We start from the raw sequence: 22,732 nt of genomic DNA on the forward strand, positions 1-22,732 counted from the left end.
CAGTAGAAGCAAGCATTATTTCAGTATGCTTTAACTACACACATAGCTTGCTCAACAGAAGAGCAGAGGGACTGCAAATAGTTCTTTTGTAGATGCCAAGAAGAGGTTCGCTTAAATGAGAATACCGCACATCATTGTCACAAAAGACAATGGTGATATCGCAGTAGAAACTCATTTTTATCTTTTGCTTGTTTGTGGAGATGACTAATTTTGATCAACTAAATAGCAAAAAAGTGTTTTACGCCAGAGTTAAAAAACTCTATTTTAGGAGAGGATATTGACAGTCATTTAACAGACTGATTCTGTAAGTGTTACAGTCCACTGAATCTTAAATTGCTGCTGTCAGTTTTCATTACATTGTTTTCTTTTGACATTAAATTTCCAACCCGTTACACTTCAGAAGCACACAACAGCCTTCTGAATTGAGAAACAGAGCTTTCTGATGTAACTGTAAAAGGAAAGAAAAAGCTTAAATATTACAAAATACCATAACTATTAAGCAATTGTTTACAGAGTATTTTGAAAAAAGCTAGTAATAGTATTTTTTCTGTTGATATCAGTTAAGAAGGCAACTTCTCACAAATCTGACTCATACAGGCTTTTTATATATTTGCAAAATCCATAAATGTTTGATATTTTCCATAATGTGGGTTTACAGAACCCCAAAACAGTCTAAAAAAGGTGATTATATTTGGAAAACTGGACCATTTCAGGAAGTGGCTTAAAAAAACCTAAATGATCTGCCTTCATCACCAACTGTGATGGAATAATTTCACATATAGTACAGACAGACTACTGTCAAATGCTGATCTGCCAAAACAGGGATGGGTAGTATGCAGTACAATCTCAGTTCCTCAAAAACTTCAAATATGCACTTGTATTCTGCTGGGCTTAGCCCTTACACATCCTCGTGTTCACAGGAAACACATTAAAGAGGCTCAGAAAAACTAACAAATTTAGTTGTGAAGCTGCTAATAGTATAGCAGCTTGTTAGCCACACTTAAGAGTCTCTTAAACGGTATCCAAAATTTTAGACAGTAGAAAAAGTATCTTGTTTTACTCAAGAATTAAAAATGGTCCCATCTGCAAAAAGCCTATTTTCTTATGTCAACAGCTTCTATTCTATTCAAGATTCTGCAACATAGACAGTGCCCTAATACCTTACCCAAGTCAATGGGAAACAATGACATCCAGGATTTTGCAAAATCCAATGCTACTGACTCAAGTAGAAACAATGATAGCACCTACAGTAAATTCATTACAATTTAAACCTTAACATAGATAACAAGCTGCTGACACGTGCTTAAATAATACTAGTTCTCTCTTGACCTCAAGAAAGTGAGTGTGATCTGTCTTGACCTAAAGAAAGCATCATAGAGTAATTTTATGGAAATCTTTTCAACTTGTTTTGAAATAAAAACAAAGGTACCAAAGTATACAGCAATTACCTCTGGTATATCCCCATTTAATGAAGACCAGCGTTTAAATGTCAATCTTTAAGAAGAAAGGTTGAGTCACACAACACAAAGTTTGAGCTATTTTCTCTCACAGATGAGGAGAGATAGTTAAACACAGAGACTGAAGAACCAGTAAAGGTAATTGAAATGAAACCTAACACTATAACCTAGCATGTTAACTGCATAATTATGTATAATTGAGGAAAGAGTTAAACTACCTTGCTAGCACAATATGAAAACTCTTTTAGGGCTATCTTTCAGCCACAGGTTGTAAGATAGACCATAAAGAGATTGTCTCTGCTCTGACCTCTTATGTGTCTTATTCCTGTTTTTTCTTTCTTCTGTACCTTTCACTGGATCCCTAGATTTCTCTGCTTAATGTCTTTAGCATTGCAATCTTCTATTTTTCTGTAGAAATAGTGCAGATTTGTCTTCTGGTTTTGCCTCTTAGTCCTGGTATCTAAGAGAGAGTCCCATGGGTGAAAAAATATTTCATGCCCAGATTTTTTTCTGACAATTACTAATAAAAAGAATACTTTCCTAAAAACACTAGCATACTTTCAGTATGGTCGATTCTAAAGGTCTTATTAGTCTCAGCTCACACTCAAATGTTCTTTAAAGATCACATTGATTTATTCTGTTTAACTAATTCTGGGCAGATCTACCTGGCAGTATGCGGTCCCTCTGCTGGCCACCAAACAGCCCACTACCTTGCTCCATCTGCACCAGAGGAGCATGCACTCCGAATATAATAGAGAAGATCTGTGTTTCTGAAATATCAAGCTAAGAGTCTATAAATGGCTGCAAAGAAAGTTCAAATGGAACCGTGAAATTTCAGAAAACAGCAGGCAGAAGAGGTTCACTTCCTACAGCGAAAGAGAGTAAGAACAGGCTGTAATTGCTGGCTGCTACTGTTTCTAATCAGAGGTCCACTAACTACCTATAATCGCTGCCAGCTGCTCAGCAGAGGTCCAAAAGGCAAACTGAATGCTAGGAATTATTAAGACAGAAATACAGAACAAAATAAAGAAAATTGTTTTGCTACTGGTCATGTGTATAGCAGCTGCAAAAGGATGTTCAAAGGTACAGAATGACTTGCATACAAAAAATACTTACATAGCAGCCACCAGCCTGTTTCCTCAGATCCTCCTTTTTGCCTTAGTGGAAGATGTGCGTGATGTTTGCCTTTTTCAGACATCACCAACCTCCCTTGATCACCATGACCTTTCAAAGATGATAGAGTGGCCTCACAATGACATCGACCAGTTCCCTCATGACCCTTAGGTGCATCCTGTCTGGGCCCACAGTGTACTGTATGTCCAGTACACTTCAGTGCTTCTTTAGTTTATCTCCTACTGCAGGTAATGCTCCATTTCCTCAGGCTGTGCTACTAGGCAAAGGGACCTAGGAGGCCTGGGAGCAGACAAAAAAAAAAAAAACCAAAACAGCAGCGCAAAGAAGGCATTGAGGCCTTTTCCATATCCTTTGTCGCTAGGTCCCTGGCCCCCCTGAGCAGTGGGCCCTCAGTTTCCTTGGTTTTCCTTTTGCTGACCATGTACTTACAAAAGTCCTTCTTGTTACCCTTCACATCTCTTGCTGGTTTCAGCTCCAGCAGAACCTTGGCTGTCCTAATTTGATCCCTGTATATAAGACTATCCATACCCTGTGCCCTGGGTATCAGGATCTTGGGTGAGATGGATCTTTCTTTATGACCCAGTACAATAATTGTTAAGTTATGCTCCAGGACACTCCAAAGAGTTAGTACACACACTTGTCCCCCAGGAACTAATGAAGTAAGCTGCTTTCAACTCAGATCCATTAGTCAGAAAGGAAATGCCGAGCAAAACAGTTTAAAACTCCATGTCAAAAAATGCAGTTTTCTCCTTACCCATTTAATTAGGGAGTTTCCACAAATGGTAATATAAACTAGGACTATATGAAACTTAATTTTCCTGCAGAACCTCTCTGAATGGTGAAATTGCTCTCCCTTCCTCCACGAGGACTGATGCAAGTTGGGAAAAGGGGAAGTCTCTGTCACAACAAGAGAGTGAACAAAGGTTAAAAAAATGAAAGTCTAGAGCTTAACATAGCTATTAGAAAAATAATTTTATTCCTTCTTGATGGGTACAAAGAAAAAAATTATTCAAGGACTTCTTCAGAAGCTATCTCCATTACAATGTTTTGTCATATCTGAACATGACTGCACGCAGGCTGAGACAGTCCTGATGGCAATTTTGAAATTTGTGTAGCCCAGAAGAAAAGGTTTGCTCCTGATACCATTCTGAACACGTGTATCTATACTGATTGCAAAATCACAACTCTGAGCAACAGCATTACCTTTTTTCTGCTGGTCAGGAAGAAAAATTGGTACCAAAGATCCACAAGAGGAAAAACTTCACCCTTTCCACCACAATGATGTCTTCTTTTTCTACCTAGCCTTTCTTTCCTGCCACTTGCATTTGATTACAGCATTTTTTCAACTTTTTTTTTTGTTCATTTTCTTGATTTCTGTATGAGTCAGGCATATGGATTAAAAAGTTGTTGCAGTACAGAGGCCGTTCTCCCAGACTGTGAAAATGTTTCAGTATGCCATATTTGCACTACAGACCACTTGAACCGTTTCCCTTTAAAGAAATCTTTGTATGTTTATTTGGGAATAAGGAGGGAATTTGATTAGACTCTGACTAGCTGAGCCGGGATTACAGAGCAGCATGCATTAGTTAATAATTTTCTTTACATTTTGAATGTAAATTAAGAAAAGTCCTGCTATTCCATTTCAGCAAAAAAGCAACATCTGGTTTTGTGAGACAAAGAAAGTCTGAGATCATATGTGACAGAAAGGAAACAGGCTTTAAAAACCTCAGAGGCTTTTATAAACAGTCAGAGATACTTTAAAATTCAGAAAGATCTCTGAAACATAATTTTTTTGTACATATGACAAACATTAAAAGCACATAGGGAAATGTAAAGAAACATTCATCATAATACTGTTAAGATTTACCAAAGGACTTTTAGAAATAAAACTACACAGGACGTTACTTCAAAACTGCTTGAATTTCTACTGAAAACACACACAAACAGTAATTTTGGTTTCATATTCGCTTAGCTTAAATGTCTTTAATTTATAAGTTACAATAGTGACAGAGCTCTACCTTAGGGAAAAAAAACACAGCCCTATTCCAGAAATGTCCATATATTATATATGTAAATATACAGCGTTCTACTGCCTTACAGACACCCATGTTTGTCTATGTCTATATCTATCTGCAGTCCTACCTTACTTGTGGAGATGAGAACCATCTATGTCCTGTCCTTGCACAATGCCCACTGTTGTAGGGCTTTTGTCCACAAATGACAGTAATGTAGACAAGGAATGAAATAATGAATGTAATTTGCTTGATTTTTCCTATTTGAGGAATGTAAGGAATGAGCTGGAGTTGACTTGTGGTGATGACAATGCAAGTTAAATACAGGTAAGTATAAGCAGTGCAACTGGTATGCAAATGGATGTTCAAAATGTAACCTCTTTTAAAAGGGGATCCAGAACAGTACTAAAAATCCAGTGGCAGCCTTTCAAAGACTTTTTTCTGCCTGTCAGATTGTCTAAAACCGTCGGTGAAACACGAGATAGATAAACTAACAAATGCTGGTACAGATACCTGGTCAGCATCCATGCCATTTTTATTAACAGTAACAAAAGCCATGGTGTACCAGCTGGTATTTCAGACTATGCAGCACTTCAGGTTTAGAATCTTAGATAAATTGCCAAAGACAGCGAACATGGTACTGCAATACTGTGATAAGGCTGATAATATACAAGTAAAGCGATCTAAGTTTTGAGGCTGATCAAAGAGAGTACATTCAGCAGTTTCTAAGGTAATACATTTATTTGTATCTTTAATTAGGTCTTCCTTAAGAAATAGTTTTCACTGTTATTTTCCAGCATGTATAAATGTTTATGTAAGGATTTATTAACTTATTAAAAATAAGTTTATGCAATTATCTCCTCCCGATGGAGACACTTCCATATACAAGGAAAATTTAGTTCTTCCTTAGGGAAAAAAAAAAGTCTAGTTCATTTCCACGATTGTGACATTTTGGATAAATACACTCCAAATAAATTATTGGTTAAAAATAGGAAACAAAGGACAGGAGTAAATGAAGGTCCACAAGGATCTGGGTAAGAACTTAGGCTGTTTAATACACATTCATAAATAACCTGGAAAAGGGGGGTGAACAGTAAGGTAAAAGTGTTTACTCATGCTAAGAAGTTATTAAGGTGGTAATGCTAAGAGCTGACTGTGAAGAATTTCAGAAGGCTCTTATAGGACTGAGTGGCTGGAAAATAAAATGGTAAATGAAATTTGGTGTCAATACATGTAAATGATAAACAGGGGGAAAACCATACATAGACACATATATTAAAAATGACAAGTTCTGAGCTCATAATTTTCACTCAGGAGCAGATCTTGGCATTATGTTAGATCTTCACATTAGTTCCATGAAAACATGTATTCAGTGCTTAGGAACAGTCAAAGAAAACCTGAAATCAAATTATTAGAAAATACTGGGAACGGAATAATAACATACTTTTGCCACTGTACAAATTTAGGGTTTGTCTGTACCTTCAATACCTTGTAGAGCACTGGTATTGTCACTTGGAGTTAGAATATTTACTTAGAAATGGAAGAAATACAAAGAAAGCAAGAAGGATGATCAAAGGTATGGAACAGTTTCCACAGAAGATATGGGGTAGCCTGGGACCCTTCACTGGCTGAGGAATGGCTGAATGGAGACATAAGAAGTCTGTTTACTCCTTCAAAAACAAGAACAAAATGCCATATATATATGAAGCTAGAGGGAGACAAGTTCAGGAAGTTAAAAAAAAAAACCAAAAACACACAAAACCACCAAAACCAAAAGGGAAGTGTTTCTTCATGCAACAGGAAGCAGACCTGTGAAATTCCTTGTCAAAAGACGTTGTGGATACAAGAAGCTGACATAAGCTCAAGGCAAAATTGGATGTGCAACTGAAAGAGAGATCCACTGAGAATTAAAAAATAGGCAAAAATATATATTAATGAACAGCGTCAGGAAATTCCTTCAACCAGAAAAGGTGAGAAGCTCGGAAGGGAGTATCACATGTGCTTGGCCTCTTCTTACCCTTCCAGTCTGTCTGTGGTCCCTCTCAGACATAGAGTACTTGGCAAAACGGGTCCTTCATTTCAGTCAGCATGGCTATTCTTATGTTCTTAATGTCACTGCTGTAGCTTAATCAAATCATTGTTTCTTATATAGATGAAAACTCACTTCACTTCTATACCTCAATTAAATCTATTGAATTAAGTGGCAGAATTTTTGCTAATTCCATTCTTCAGCAGCTAAAAATAAAGTTTTTTCAGGGAAAAAACCCACGTCTTCCTGACCTCCCCACGTGTCATTTTACATCTAGGAAGACCAATTCTACTTGCAGTACCTAGTCAGCACTGATATTGATGCATTTTGGAAAAGCACGTCTCAGGAAAATTGTGGATTAGTTGGTGTCCTGGTTTCAGCTGGGATAGAGTTAATTTTCGTCTTGGTAGCCGGTATGGGGCTGTGTTTTGGGTTTAGGATGAGAACAATGTCGATGATACACTGATGCTTTGGTTCTTGTTAAGTAGTGCTAAGCTGTCTCTAAATAGGTGCTAAGTGGCGCTCACACTGGTCAAGGACTTCTCAGCTTCCCATGCTCTGCCGGGGGCACAAGAAGCTGGGAGGGGGCACAGCCAGGGGGAGTGCTGGCCCAGACTGGCCAAAGGGCTATTCCATACCATATGAAGTCATGCTCAGTATATAAGCTGGGGGAAGAAGGAGGAAGGGGGGACATTGGGAGTGATGGCGCTTGTCTTCCCAAGTAACCATTACGCGTGATGGAGCCCTGCTTTCCTGGGGATGGCTGAGCACCTGCCTGCCGATGGGAAGTAGTGAATGAATTCCTTGTTCTGTTTTGTTTGCGTGCACGGTTTTTGCTTTGCCTATTTAACTGTTCTAATTTATTTTACTTCAATTATTAAACTGTTCTTATCTCAACCCACGAGTTTTCTCCCTTTTACCCTTCTGATTCTCTCCCCCATCCCACTGGGGGGGAGTGAGCGAGCGGCTGCGTGGTGCTTAGTTGCCGGCTGGGGTTAAACCACGACAGTTGGAAAGAATCCAAAGAAAAGCATCAGGAAGAGAGTGAAGCAGTGGAAAAGACTGCTGAGGGGAACTTGTGAAGACTTCATCTCTGAAAGCTTTTAAAACCAAAACGTCTTTCAGAAACAACATTAAAATATTTGATTCTGCATAGGGACAAGAAGAACATCTAGCTCATGAATACCCTTACTGTTAAAGGTTAGGAGAATATTAGGGGAAAGTATAATACTCACTTCTCTTTTTCTTATACTCTTCTCTCAGCACCTGCTCACGGACTCTACCAGAAAGAGGCCAGTGGACAAGGTGGACCTTTGGTCTGACCAAGTACAACCATTCCTCTGCTCTTAACAGGATTTCCTTTTAAGGTACTTTGTGATAATATTTTTCCATGGGTTAATGATGTCATAGGCTACTTTTAAAGTAATTCAGTTATGAGAGGAAGGTGGACCAGGCAATGACAAAATCTGGGGGGAGAGGAGAAAGGAAAACTTCTATACTGCAATCCACTCTTACATGAAAATGCCTTTCAGTGACAATGTCATTATATCGATCTTCTGTTTTTGCAGTGAAGGGAATAGTTACCTTTGCAAGATGAAAAAAGTACTCCAAAGATAGGGAGATTTGAAAGTCTCAGCAAACTTGGTCCTCCGTTGATTATTTGATCTTTATGTGAAAGGTTCCATTTTAAAAGGAATATTCAGATTTAGACTGTGATGTTTAAGTCCAGAAATGGTTCTTAAATAATGGCACCATCTTGGTTTTATTAAGTTGATAAGAGAAATCTTTCAGTTGAGGAGCTGTTTGCACTACAGCAGCCTGAGAGAGAAAGAAGGCGAGGGGAATAAAATGCTTATGATCCCTATATGAACAACATATATTGCCAGATTCAACATAAAAGGAAAGAGGACTTTCTGATGAGGAGACTGAAAAAGGTGCTGAATTACATAACTTAAAAAAGAGAACAAATCTTGTGAGAATTGTAAATAATGAAGAAAAGTCACTGATAAACAGAGAGCTGGGACATTTGGTAAATTGAGTAAAGCAGACAATGTGCATTGAAATAGATAAGCAGAAAAAAATGTTTGTAAGAACAGCAAACTACAAATTTTTGTTAGAGGTTGGGCAGACACTATTCTTAAAAACAAAGACTTTGAAAATTACTTAAAGTTTATGTTCAGTGAATAACTGATTGGAGCTCTATGCCCAAAAATGTTTAATAAAACATATGGGTAGTTCAATTCTAATGCTCATAGTTTAAGAAAGAGGTAGAAATATTGGAGACAGTTCAGAAAGGAATCACAAGTTTAAATAAAGTATTGAAAAATATGCCTTACAGTGGAAGACTCCAGGATCATAACTTGTTCAATTTATCAAAACAAAAAGGAGCAATTTGATCATGTCAACTGTGAGAATGCAGGGCTCTGACAGGTAAAAACCCCACAAAATCTGGTGGCATAAAGCTACAGTTTCCCAGATTTCATCTTGGGAGAGAAAGGATTTATCCCAACCATTTACTCCAGGATAGTTCTGGCACTTTTCTTACATGCAGTTCAGAGGATCAAAATTAGAAGCCTGAATTTCTTGGAGTCAATGCAGGGAGTGGCAATTCACTCCAGAGTGGCCATTCAAAGTGCATAAATTCAATGCCTAAATACACTTCCCTACTTTGTACCGCACAGCAGTAGCCACAAACACACACAAAAAGCAAGGATAACTGAGCATTTGAACAAATTGTTAACAGTTGTATGGGATTTTTTTTTAATATGATTCTCTTTAATATTATTTTTAAACCAACAATATATGATTTTTCTACCCAAAAAAATTAAAAAGGAGAAGGAGCTAAAATTAACCATACCTAGTGGGAAGTTTTATGCTTTTTATCATCCAGAATGTCAGACTAGATGTTCCCGTGAGCCCTCTTGGCCTTCAAATCTATGCCTCTACAACTTATTAAGAAGGGAAAACAAATGAAGTTCACAAACAAGCACCTAGCATTTTATTATAATAGATTTTACGATGTGACTGTTCAGAGACAGTGAGTTTTACTTGAACAGTTGTTAGAAAGCAAACATGCTCTTTTTGCTACAGTTAAATGGCAGTAGATCATAAGCCATTCACAACCCAAATATTTTTTTACAATGTAATTAAGATTACATCTTACTGAAATCTTATGAGGCCAGTTTCTAAAAGATGCGGGCAAGAAGCTGAGTTATCAACCTTTCTGAGGCTAAACCAGCAAACTATAAGTTTTAGTCTCCCTGCAACTGATCTGTGTAATTCCTGCTCACTCTAAGGGCAATTAGGCTCACTCAAAGGGAACAGTAAGATTTTCGTCTTTTCAGCTACTGATAATAGCTGGTGGGAGGCTATTGTGGAGAAAGAGCAGGATATAAAAATGGCATGTATTGATGGCAGCTCACTCATCAAGATCACAGCATATCTATGTGCAGCTTACTACAACACCCAGATTAAAAGAAACTAGGAACAGCCTAAACAAGGAGCAGCCTACACCCAGACTGTTCAATGTCATAGTTCTAAGTAAAGGTTCTTTGATAAATTCCCTGTATTCTGAAAATTAAGTTTGTTACCACCTTTTTTTTTCCTTGCTTAAACCTGCTGTCAATCCATAAAACAGCTTTCTTTCCTATGTCTAACAGCTAGTTTGTCTCAAGTCTTTCCTAAGGTCCTTGCTGATTTTTTCTGAAAATGCGAGTTCAAAAATCAACGTATTCACACGTTTCTGATTCATTCAAAGAACTAGCATATATATTTGTGAGGAGAGCTTTCCCTTTATGAAAACCAGATCGATTCCTTCCTATTTTTCAGTGTCTTCCAAACAAGACAGACCTACCAGTGTTTAGTTCCCAAAATATTCCCTAAAGAACTTTTTAAAGAATTATGCTACACTTGTGACCTTCCATTCCTCTGTCACCATGGCCGATTTAAATGGTAATGTAGGTAATGCAGCAATTTCGTATTTTAATGTCTTTGGAACTCTTACACAAGTATTATCTGGCTCAGGGAATTTATTCAAACAAGATTCATACTGACACTTCAGTTTGATAGAAGTTTTTCAGACTTACCTTCTTTTGTGTTTTAAAGACTATACTGAGTTTTTATATTATAAGTTTATCTTCAAAATATTTTTGTACTTTATTACTTCAAGTTTCGAAAGATTTCCTCATTTGGGCATGACTTCCATTTTCTGAAGGATGTCCTAATAGCTTCCTTCAGTTGTCTGTTTAACCATGCCAGTGTTTTTCCTGTTCTTTTAGACTCTCGGTACTTCATCATTAAAATAGGGATAATTATTATGTGCTTATGCTGCAAGGTTATTTATAAAGATGCATTTATGAGGCTCCATACTTAATTCTGAAGTAGTGAAGTCTACAAAAAGATCACGATAGAATTACCTGAAGTCAGAATACCTCTGAATTTCAGACAGTTCCTAAGACTAAGATTTGGGGGAAAATATTTTAAATCAGTTTAATTTATTTTCAATATAAAGTAGAGACATCATGTCCTTCAGTTTTACTTGTAGCACCTGTGAACTCAAAATGCTCTGAACTACTCATTAAGCTTATAAAAAATGTGGATGCCATATTTTGTTCTCCAGTTCAAAAAATCATTTTTATCGATAACTATTTATGAAAACTCAACATATCATTGCTAGTTCTAAATATCATGTTGTAAATGTGTAAAATATGTTACACAGTTTCCATATGTCTTTTATCAACAGCTGACAACAGCATGGGGAACTAAATAGACCAGCTGATTCACTACATCTTGTTATCCTGGTATCCACATGCTCACCCTTACTAACGTAATAAATATACATACGTCAGGGGTCCTTGGCCCTGAAGGGTGAGATACCTTGCATTTATCAAAAAGCAGTATCCTACCTACGGCCAATACCCTGGAGCAGATGCAGAATTGTAGCTTGATACCTCATGTAAAGAGCACATTCTTAAAGACTGTACAGTTTTTGTGTCTATTTATCTGCCAGTTCCACTGTACCCCCTAACTCCCTCTTGTCCAATTTCAACCAAATTTGATTATGGTAATATGAAAATGGCACTTGGGTACAGGATAGAAACCTTATTATCATCTCTTCTGGAAAAAAAGGAAAGGGAAAAGGAAAGGGGAAGGGGAAGGGGAAGGGGAAGGGAAAGGGAAAGGGAAAGGGAACAGAGACAAAGCAGGGAGGGCTCAGCCCTTATCCATTCTGTGGGGAATAACCATTCAGCACTCACACAGCTCTGAACTCAGCAGATGCTGCCTTCTGTCCAGCCATATATACGGGTTTTAGGCAGCGGATGAGACCACTTTGAGTAACATTTATGGGAGGGAACACAGGACACTACTGTTGGCTTGCTATAGAAGGTATAGGGAGGAGATGAGAATATTGTCAGTAGGCTTAAGGGACATAAACATGGACCTGAAAATGTTGTGTATGCAGCTGCTGATGGGAGGACAATGTGGCATTTTCAACAACGACAACAAAAAAGAGTTCTTGCAATGTCTATTAAACTTGCGGAAGTCATTGTTGAAGGATATTATGGATGTTGAAATGGGCTCAAGAGACAACTGAATGAGGCAGAGACATGAAACTCAAGAGACACAGAAGAGCAGTCCTCTGAGGGTTACTAGAATGACAAAATCACACAGAGTTTAGAAACTTCCTGCAGCTAAAAATAATTGAAAGCTGAGACGCTATTCATGGAGAGTACCACATATGATTTCTATATGCAGATACTTAATAAAAATTAAGAGAAGGGAAATCCTGGAGACAGGATACTGCATTAGATGAGAGCTGTTGGACTGATTTCCTATGGCTGTTCTTAATTGGTGGAAAATTTAAGCGAGGGTATTGAGGATATTGGGGATGGGAAGGGGAGCTGAAGTTATTTTAGTAAGTGAATGCAGGTGATGTAGAGTACAAATAAATAAGAAGCAAGACTTTATTAGTTTTACTGCCAAAGAAAAAATAATTAAAAGCAACTAATAATAGACTCATAAAATGAAAAGCATTGGGAATTGCGTTGAGATGATGCTGGGATAGTGATACCATCTGAATATTTCATCATAATGATGCCAAGAAAGGTATTACAATAATTCAAGCATTATGATGTAATTATATCTTTGGACAAAGGTTCAGTAGGGTTTTGGAGATCTGTAAGTGTAAGTAATTCTTCACACTCATTAACCCCCACTTCCTAGTGGACCTGCTTGCACTGAAAGGCCAGGATCCCCCCTGGCATATTCCACCAAACACAGAGGAGGTTATAGCAACAACTGCTGCTCTGTTCCAGCACTGTGCTGGTGAAAGAGAAAAGCACTGCCACCCGAGGGGCTGGGACAGGGACCCCCTCAGTATCGTCCACGCAGTGCTGCTGCCACAGCATGAAGGAGGAGTGGAGTCAAGGGTAGGCAGAGGCAGAAGCAAAGGAGGGCTAGGCAGGGATAAAATGGCACCAGACCAGGCCAGGTGACAGCTGTGCAGAGAGAGGGGCAGGAAAATATTATAGATGTGACAAAATTATTGATACTTAATTTCATATTTTTAATACTGTATTTCACTACCACTTAGAACTGCTTTCCTACCATGGTATGGTATAAGTATATAATCCTTAACTTCAGGCAACAAGACAAGCTTTGCCTGTAATACACAAAACCTTTTTCTTTCCACTTATTTTGTTTATTCCACAGAAAAAGAAAAAAAAAGAAAAATCTTGTACTGAAAAAAAGCATCTCCAAGAACAATATCTGTGCACTCAGCCATTCTGGATAAGCACCTGCATTAACTATATTTGGACAAATATATTAAAAACGGTTCAAAACAAACACACTTTCCTGGCTGAAGTTCATGACACTTTTCCACTAAAAGAATTTGGAAATAAACATTTTTTTGCAATTTCTTATAAGCATGGCTTGTTAAAAAAAGGCTTACACCACTTTCTTAAAGTAGGGCAGAGAAATGAGAACAGTCCCAACTGAATAATTGGAATGAAACTTTAATTGGAGTTTCAAGATCCTGTGCACTGAAAAGAACTCCTGATCTCCAAAAGCTGGCAAAGTGTTCCTAGACTCACCGGTCTCTTAGCTTTACAAACCCTACAAAACTGAATAGCCACATCAGAAAGTTTTAAAATCGGCAATCTTGAGGTTCATGCATAACCACCAAGAAGCAAAGTTAATTTACCTTGTCCTGGTTTTGGCTGGGATAGTTAATTTTCTTCCTAGTAGCTAGTATAGTGCTGTCTTTTGGATTTAGTATGAGAATAATGTTGATAAAACACTGATGTTTCAGTTGTTGCTAAGTAGTTCTTACACTGAATCAAGGACTTCTCAGCTTCTCATGCTCTACCGACAGAGAAGGCTGGGGGTGCACAAGAAGCTGGGAGGGGGCACAGCCAGGACAGCTGACCCCAAAGGGCTATTTCATACCGTATGACGTCATGCTCAGCATGTAAAGCTGGGGGAAGAAGAAGGAAGGGGAGGATGTTTGGAGAGATGGCATTTGTCTTCCCAAGTAACCAGTATGCGTGAAGCCCTGCTTTCCTGGAGATGGCTCAACACCTGCCTGCCGATGGGAAGTAGTGAATGAATTCCTTGTTTTGCTTTGCTTGCACACACAGCTTTTGCTTTACCTATGAAACTGTCTTTATCTCGACCCACGAGTTTTCTCCCTTTTACTCCTCTGCTTCTCTCCCCCATCCCACTGTGACAGGTGTGAGTGAGCGGCTGTGTGGTGCTTAGTTGCTGGCTGAGGTTAAACCACAAGCTAAAGTAACAAAGTCGCAGGATTTGGGGAAAATTGTAGAGGGTTTCAACATGTAATGTGCAGATACACACATGTACTTACTTCATTTCAAAATAAGTGTTCATTTGTTCTTAAGGTTAACAGAAACTTCAAATATTTTGGAATCTTTTGTCTTTAATTCAGGACTGTTATGACTCCCATTTAACATATGGAGGGAAACAAAGATTAAGTCAGTCGTTTGCCGAGAGCTAGGGACTACAGAATTAGATACAGTCCACTAGACTTCAGCAATTCAAATAATAACACAGAAGGAAAATATATACACCTTATCCAGGGAGAAAACTGCAAACTGAAGTAAATGCTATTTTTTTTTTCTTTTTGTGAAAAGAGCTCTGTTTTCCTTATTTCCTTAGAGAATTTTCCCATTTACTTTCAAATCAAACAGACTATACAGTGCATATTCTACCTTTTCTACCATACACTATAAAATCACAATTGTCATTACCTGGATTTTTTTCTTGTCTTATAATGACTATGGTAGGGAGTACACTTCTTGAGAAGTTTGCAAGGGTCACCCCAATTGGTACAGATTATTAAAATACATCCAAAATAAACATAAAAATATTTCTCAATTGTTTTTCTTAATTACTTTTTCCATGGAAATAAGATTTTCATTGGATGTTTTTGTCTTTTAAAAACAGTGGCTTGTGATCTTAGAGCCCCCATTACAACAGGTGTTTAAAACTCTAGAAATCCAGCAGCCAAAGTGCTTTATTTGTGAAGCTGTATGTGGAGAGGTTCGTCTAAGCCATCATACCAGCATTTTTCAAGGAAAGTTTCCAGTTCCATTATGTGATCTCATTGTTTCTATTAACTATTTTAAATGCCTGTGCAAAGGCATATTTCTCCTATAAACTGAAGCTGCTTTGTCTTCTAGCTTGTCATGGTAGATTTCAAAGAACATACTACATGTTACATACAGTAACATTACTGCAATTTCAAACTAAATAAACCGCATATACAAATGCGGTATAATAACCAAACCAAAACCTGTATAATTTAAAATCTTATAAACTGAAATATTGCAGTCTAATCATCAAAAAAAATAAAGGCATGCATAAATAATGGAAATAACATAAATAATTTTTTCTCCATCTTTTCAGGTAAGTGATCAATTTGCTAAGCCTTTACTTTCAGGTGTTAAAAAACCTTGAGAAGTCCATTCAAGTAAGTTCAAATAACTTCATGGCTCATATTTTCAAATAAAGTCCCGAGAATCATTATGAAGACATAAACCAATCAACCTGTTATTGTTTTACCTTGCAATTAAATCAACTGAGTTTGAGTTTGTTTATTTTATTAGAAAGTAATCTACTTACAAAGGGACCTTCCCTGGGAGACTAGAAACATTTTGTGCCTTATGAGACCAAGTAAAAGCCAGGAGTGATTCAGCTGCTTAGTTACAGCTGACTGGTGTCATTTTGGTTTTCCTAGAGTATTTATCTGATATATCTCTATGGAGCTGGTAGATATCACACAGGACACTCTTCTGACTGGCAGCAGGAACCCAGACAAGATATTCTACGGTGCCTGTAATAGTACTAAAAACTTAGCTTGAGGTACTTGAATTGCTCTATCACTTTGGCAAGCTCCAAATTTGCTGCTCTGTCCCATACTCCACACTTCAGTTTATCTGAAGTACTTTGTCTCCCAGACGTCATATTAGGATTCTCACTTCCCACGGATTCTTTTTGTTAGGCTTTCGCAAAGAAGCTGAAAGCGCACAGAAGCTTTTGTGGAACTTTTTGCGAGGTGGCACATCCAATTCCTCTTCTTTTTTTAATTACAAAACTGTTTGATCTATCCTTCCTTCCCCTCACCCTCTAGGCACATGCCACACAGAATCCAGCCTTCCACTCAGTTTGCCCACAAACAGCCCAGTGACTAATTTTTCCCATATCCTACCCAGAACTTTTAAGGCCCAACAAACAAGCATCTCTTCACATCTCTCTGAGGCTTGAGAGTCACTTTTCCTGCACCTCCCTGGCACACACAGAACCCGCACATTGCCGTTCCCGCTCTGCTGTACTGCCCAGGTAAATTACAGCATCCCCCCGCCGCCCCTTCCCTCCCTCATCTCACAGGGCATTAGCTCGGAGCATCTCTTGCTGCAAAACATGAATACTCACAACGAGCTAGTGCCTGCCCTAAACCATCCCGATGTACTCACAGGGTCTGGGTGTCCTCTGGAAAGCTGGGAATGAAGTGGATGTCCCTGCAAGTGATTTTGTAGTCATCCCAGTTGGAACACTCGCAGAAGGCTGAAGGACATTTCTCTGTGCCCTGGCTGCACAGCACCAGCACCAGCAGCAACTGGAAGGCTACCGGGAGGCACAGCATCTTCGCCGCCCGCTCCCGCTCTGCCCCTCGCTTCTCCGAGGGGCAGGGAGGAGACACCAGAGCTGCAGGGGCAGGCGACGCTGCCCCGCCGGGAGAAGCTGCTCGGGAAAGGCGGCACCTTTGCTGGACAACGCCGCCTCCTCCCTAAGCGGGGACAGGAAAGGTCTCAGCAAAGCCTGCGCGCCCTCTCCTTCGGGCAGGCTCCGTCTCCTCGCCGCGGCCCCCGCGCCCACCCCGCCGGCCATCGCTCCCCGCCACACACGGACCTGGCCCCCCTGCTCCTCGGCACCCCTCCCGCGGGGTCCCCCGAGCCTGTCCCCCAGCAGCGCCCGTGCCCTGGCGCTCACCGGGGCAGCGCCGCAGCGCCGAGCCCGGCCGCGCTGTCCGGGATCCCGCCAGCCGGGCAGCCCCGCTCCCCGCGCTCCCGGCCGCAGCCGGCGGGTCCCAGCGCAGCCGCGGGGCGCCGGGGCCGCCTGCCGAGGGCGGCCGGGACTGCGCGGGGCGACGGGGCTCCCCGCCGAGCCGAGCCGAGCCGAGCCGAGCCGAGCCGAGCCGAGCCGAGCCGAGCCGAGCCGGGGCGGCCGGGCGGAGCTGCCAGGTAGGGAGCTGGGCTCCGGCCCGGGGCGAACACGCCGAGCCGTTTTCGAAGGCGGCGGCGCGACGTCTTACCCCGAACACTTCTTCCAGCATCTCTGCAGAAGGCGGGGGAGGGGGCTGCGTCAGCGCAATACTAACTCACCTGTAAAAGCAGTGAAGTTAAAACAGATCTTTACACCGAGTAAAAATTCACTAACTGCAAAGCAGATACGCACTAAATGTAAAGCAGTTAAAAAAAGCACTGAAAATTCGAAAGAGTGATTTGGAAAATCACATGGTAAAAGAGAGCAAAATGAAGAGGAGAGAGTAACATTTTCCACATTATCAGAAAAGATAAAATCTTTTCACTGAAGAAAAAACGGAGGAAAAAAATCTAGCCTTAAGAGAAATACGGTGGAATTATTGTCACTTGAAGTAGCAACCTACTCCGGTCACTGTTAGGGACACAGGTTTACAATGGACGTGGCGCAGAGGTTCCCACACCCAAGCAGTCATATCTGTGTCTGACAGACGTACTAAAAGCTGAAAAAAATCTGGTTAATACTCGCTTAATTCTGGGTTCCTTCATAAACAAGAGATTCTCTTGCTAAAAACAAATATTTAAAGGTAGTGAGAGAAAAAAAGAGATTCTGTTAATACAATGAGGCAGTAAAGAAAGTATTTTAACACTTTGCCTCAATTCCTTTAATTTATTTTTTCTTCCAACTAAATGCCAGTGTTTTCTTCATGTCGGTTTTGTGCATATGTAGGTACACAACAAGAAAAGCGTCAACAAAAATGTTTGTAACTTTGGGAGGAAGAAACTTGAAAAAGTAACCTACTCACAGTAAAAAATTAGACCACAATCTTCTCGAACGAATAGTTCCCCTCCAGCTAGATCAGAGTTATCCAAAAGCTATGAGTACAACCCATCAGATATTATTTTGATATACTTTAAAAGTAATTTAAGTAATTTAAGTCGGTTCATTACTATGTGTTTCCTAAATATAATTAATGCCCTCGACATATCTCTTTAAGGTGAGCAAATAATACTATGCCCATAAAGAAATACAATATAAATCCTGATCTTGCAGACATATGTTAGTGCTTAGATCTTGTGTAGGTGAGGAACCCCACCAGATACATTTATCCTGTTTAGGACAAGGGTATCTTTAGGGGTGTCCCAGTGTGGCGACAAGCTGAAGCACCCACCACAGAGTGCCCTAGACAACTTCACACTGCGTTGCACGGAATTCCCTTGGGAATGCTGGCTGTCCCGTGCCCCACTCAGCCATGTCCTTTTGGCACACTGCTCCTATCTGTAGCTCACCCTGCAGCCCTAAGAGCCACCACTACTTTTTGGTGTCTATACCAATCTGACTTAATAAAAATGAAGCCACAGGCAGATCACTGAATTTCAAGGCCGATGAACAAGGGAGCTGCACACTCCCCTGAGGGCACAGGCAAGGGAAAAGAAATGAATCAATGATGTTGTCAAGTCAGACATGGAGCTCTGTAACTGTTCACCACGTTGGTCAGCGCTAAGGGAGACTCCAGTACAGTGTAAGCCAGACCAAGTTGTTGGTGGCTGCTACTAAAGTGTTCAGGCTTGCCATCTCTCAGCAGTGGGATTGTGTTCTTTCCCAGCCAAGGGCTAATGGCAAATTTCATGAAGAAGAAAGCCACGAGCTAGTACAGGTTCTGAGGATGGGAGCACACCTATTGCTGGGCTGCTATCCCATCCTGTCCTGTCCAATCCCATCCCGTCCCATGTGGAAGCTAGCCACACCATATCCCGTGTGGCAGGGTCAGCAAGTGTAACATTACCATGGTTGCTATGATCTGCAGAACAACCTACTGGTTAGTCTACCCCCTCATTGTTGTCCAAGACATCCAGGGTAATATTGCCTTGCATTCATGAGGCATGGGCTGTCTTCCTGTTTTGGGGACCATAGACAAGACGCACATTCTCATCCATCCATCATATCAGTTGTGGGACACATTGTATCATTTCATAATCTCCAAAGTCTTACTAATCTCTGAGGGCAATTCATAAGAATGGGGGCCAAGGTTGCGGTGCAAGGTCAGGATTCGTTACTGTGTGCTCCATACAGTCCCACGGATCCTTCCCAGATCTGGAAACGACATTTCAGTGCCCACCCGTCCTGCAGGGAGGCACTTGCCAGGATCTTCAGGACTTCCTTATTTCCTCTCATGCTGTTGCAGTTTCCATGGTTTATACTGCTGTAGCCACATGGTCATAATTTTTAAAAATTAAATGCAGATACATCAGAGACCAAATAAAACTAAAAGTTTAGTGGAGTTAGGCTTGCTTTGGGTCCTCTGCCCCAATGGAGTAATCAGTAATCAGCCACTTAATGAACTTCACCGAATGTGCTATGTGTTACAAAATTCAGACAATGCTACAGTTGCCTACAGGGTTTTCCCAGGATACCAAAATTCTCCGCTGTTTTTTTTGTTCTTACTGCCAAAGTATCCGCTTGTCCTGCGGACACTGTATGCTGTAGTAGTAATAGGACATTAAAATCTCAGTTCTTGTTGGCTTTGGCAAAGAAATATTTTGGTTGACACAGGCTGACACAGAAGCGTACAAAGCCATCTAGCAAAACAAATGTATCACCAAAGGAATCTCTGTCTTCTTTTGGACCAAGTCTCTTAGCTGTCATGAGTCTATTCTACACCTGATTTCCAGGCAGAGGGTACAAGGCACAGTTGTTTCATCCAGCAAACAACATTGCCTGACACTGTCCAGAGGCAGCTTGTCAACTTTGAGCAGCAGCGTTAAAATCCTCTTCCAGCTTAATCACTGTTTTCTCACAACCAATCTTGATGACCTAATATGACTCGGAGCACCACAGAGGAGTCCTTACTTTTCACAACATGGCCTGGTTTGTAGGAAGAGACTAGGGATGTGTATCCCCTCTTTAAGGACCATACCATGTTGCAACCTCTCCCCCCCTTTTATTCCAACTTCAGCGTTACTTTTTATGTATCACTGTGCATGGACTAAGCAAAGGAATAATAGGTTTTTTGGTGGGCAGAGAAGTAGTCCCAAGATTTGAGTCATTTCAGTGGGTTTTCATAAACCAAATAATTTTTATTTGGTGTACTAAAGGTATCCTTGTGCTACTGACCTTTACTAATAGGCTACTCTGCATTAGCTACTCCACAGTAATTGTGTTTCAGGCTCCTAAACTAGAGGAAGCGTGATTTGTTACCTTGCTCTTTCGCTGAGGGCAAAGTATTTTGAATTAACTTTAATTTAGTAGGAAAAAGAGCATGAACGTAGATATTGACATTATAAGCTTTGGCATGTCAACTGCTCTGTGGCAGCAGTCGTTGTCCATAAGGGGTTAATGGAAGGAACAAATATCTTCCCAGCAATTTCAACCCTGATCCTGGTGAGATGCTGCAGGACTGTGTCCTGTTGGCAAGGTCACTGTCTGTGCTGTGGCCACACTTGGCTCCCAGCTTGCTCTTCCTCCTAGAGCAGCCTGTCAGGGCTGAGGGCACTGATGGGCCTGACTGCCCCTGCCTGGCCTCCCCTAGGACCTCCCCCCACCCTACCCACAGCCCAAGACCTCATGTCAGCCCCCAGGAACATCAGTCCCTGCCCCAGCACCGCCACACTGGGGCTGGTCTCCAGCTCCCCACAGCCCTGCCCTGCCCAGCCATGGGCCCAGTTAAGCCAAGCCTGACACCCAGGCTGACTTCCTGGCCCAGCCTCGGCCCATCCCAGTCCCCAGGGAGGTGCCCAGTGCCTGGGGTTGGGGCTGCCCCAGATCCTCCACGCTGCCCGGCTCCTGGCTGGGCTGGCAGGACAGAATGGGCTGCCAGGCCCTGCCTGCTGCCCTAGGGAGGATCCCCTGTGGCTCCTGGTGCCTGGCCCTGAGGGAGCCGCTAGCCTTGTGGTGCCACGCTCTGACTTCTCCTAGACACCTTCTGGTCCTTCTGTTCAACAATTTCCTGAACAGGCAGGCAGATGGTGGAATGAAAAGTACATTTGTAAAGCTAAAGATAACCCCAGGCTAGGGAGGCCTGTGAACTCTCGATGAGAATTTAAATTCAGAAGAGAAAAACACAAGTAGCTACACGCAATAAGACACACCCTGCATGGCAGAAAAATGGGAATATTGTGCAATTATTCCTTTACTTTGCATTTATAGAGCTGTCTGGAATACTTTATCTGTCAAGAAAGAAGTAGACAAACTAAGGATTATCCACAGGAGAGAGAGGAAAGCAGGAGGTTTAGAAACATGACCTGTGTTGAAGGAATGATGGAACAGAGTTGCTTAGCTTAATCAAGACTGCAAGTATTTTAAGCTGTAAAAAAGAACAGTAATCAGTAGTTCTGACCACATCAGTTCTGAAAAGTGATGGCATCTAGCAGCTTAGAGCAACTGGCAGTGTTCCACCCCATGTAGAATACTAATAAATGTTCTTTTTTCATATACTAAAAGATGTTAATGTATTAAAAGTATCACCAATGTGTACATCCACAATTATAAACATAATCCTAAGAACAGACATTCAAAATCATGTATGCCCTGAGGACAGAGAAATGAAGCAGTTTTAATCAATTAATATGGCTTATGCTCTGATCCTAATAAGCAAATAGGAAAGAAAAATCACTTGTAAATCTGCAATATATTGCAGATTTTTTTTTCCCTGGTGCTTTTTCAAAGACCCCCTGCAGGTTCCTATTAATTTAAACACGGCAAAAATTGACAAGCATATTTTTCCACTGTTACAGACACTCCCTCTAGTGACAGCCATGGTCGCTCATTTAGTACCTATCATCTCAAGAACTGCAAGGCTCAGAATTCCATTGGGTTTGGGGTGATTTTTAAAAAAGTAACATTATTCTCACCTGCCAGATTTGATATGGTATCTTGAGTATCTTTGCACTGCTTATCTGCTTTATATACAAATCAGATAAACCACAACAGGTTCTAACAAAGAAGCAATTAGCTCTAATTGGTGTTCCACATAAACTCCCCAAGGGATTACCAGATATCAACAGTTAAATCTTGTAATATCTGTATGAGGAAGTGTTCAAACTGGGAAAATAATTCAGTAAAGAGTAGAATAAAGACTTGGGTTTTTTTTTCTGATTAATCAACGTGTTTAGCCATTCTAGACACTTATAAGATATGCCAGTTCCTACCTGTTTCTATTTCAGTATCTGAAATAATTTCTGGTCTGACAGAAAAAATTACATTAGACACGCTGCTTTGACACAGCACCGCTCATCAGACCAAGTGTTTGAATAGCTACATGAAAGAATGTTAATCTAGGTTCTTGAAGATTCATGTCTATATAACCAATTTATCTTTGA

General features: G+C 40.6%; 1 protein-coding gene across 3 annotated transcripts in view; it reads right to left on the reverse strand.

The window, feature by feature from the left end:
* TSHR (thyroid stimulating hormone receptor) overlaps positions 1 to 16,797 on the reverse strand; it is a gene marked incomplete at both ends in the record, with an annotated part of 70,234 nt that extends 53,437 nt beyond the window's left edge. For all 3 annotated transcript variants that reach the window (XM_082317150.1, XM_082317149.1, XM_082317148.1), the window contains one exon: positions 16,628 to 16,797. In XM_082317150.1, coding sequence (XP_082173276.1) covers positions 16,628 to 16,797 — 170 coding nt within the window. The remainder of the gene's footprint in view (positions 1 to 16,627) is intronic.
* Positions 16,798 to 22,732: the final 5,935 nt, after the last annotated feature.

The sequence above is a fragment of the Platalea leucorodia genome (assembly GCF_965183815.1).
Source record: "Platalea leucorodia genome assembly, chromosome: 7".
In the NCBI taxonomy this organism is placed as follows: domain Eukaryota; kingdom Metazoa; phylum Chordata; class Aves; order Pelecaniformes; family Threskiornithidae; genus Platalea; species Platalea leucorodia.